The sequence below is a fragment of the Pygoscelis adeliae genome, unplaced genomic scaffold (assembly GCF_000699105.1).
Source record: "Pygoscelis adeliae isolate BGI_AS28 unplaced genomic scaffold, ASM69910v1 Scaffold111, whole genome shotgun sequence".
In the NCBI taxonomy this organism is placed as follows: Eukaryota; Metazoa; Chordata; class Aves; order Sphenisciformes; family Spheniscidae; genus Pygoscelis; species Pygoscelis adeliae.
Genome location: NW_008824542.1, coordinates 1,267,790 through 1,268,160, shown reverse-complemented (window position 1 = coordinate 1,268,160; position 371 = coordinate 1,267,790). Strand labels below are relative to the sequence as shown.

At 65.8% G+C, this 371-nt stretch overlaps 1 protein-coding gene across 1 annotated transcript in view; it reads right to left on the bottom strand.

Moving 5' to 3' along the window:
* Positions 1–371, bottom strand: part of EXT1 (exostosin glycosyltransferase 1) — a 201,306-nt gene that overhangs the window by 183,073 nt on the left and 17,862 nt on the right. The window contains exon 4 of the mRNA XM_009321691.1: positions 300–364. Within this exon, the coding sequence (XP_009319966.1) occupies positions 300–364 (65 nt within the window). The remainder of the gene's footprint in view (positions 1–299; positions 365–371) is intronic.

Below are 371 nucleotides of genomic sequence, written 5' to 3'. Positions count from 1 at the left end.
GCCAAAGGGCGGCGGATGCAGGCCATCGGTCCCCGGGGCAAGCAACGCCACAGCTGCGGGACACTGCGCCGCCCTTCAACGCCTCCCTGCCGGCTTCCCCAGCCAAGGCAGCGCCGAGCCAGCCAGCAGCCTCGCAGGGGACCGGAGGAGCGACCGACCCGCCCGAAGGAGAGATCATGACCTTCCTCTGGCCGCTGCCAGCACCTTGGCAGACATCTGCTCAGGGGCCACCTGCAGAGTCGGGCATGCCGGCATGCCCCTGGGGACGCACACATGGGAAAGGCGCGCCACTCACTTACTTTTCATATTCGGCGTTGTCTCGATCGCAGCGCGAATCCTTGTGCTTTTGCCAGTCTTTGCCATGCTTGCAG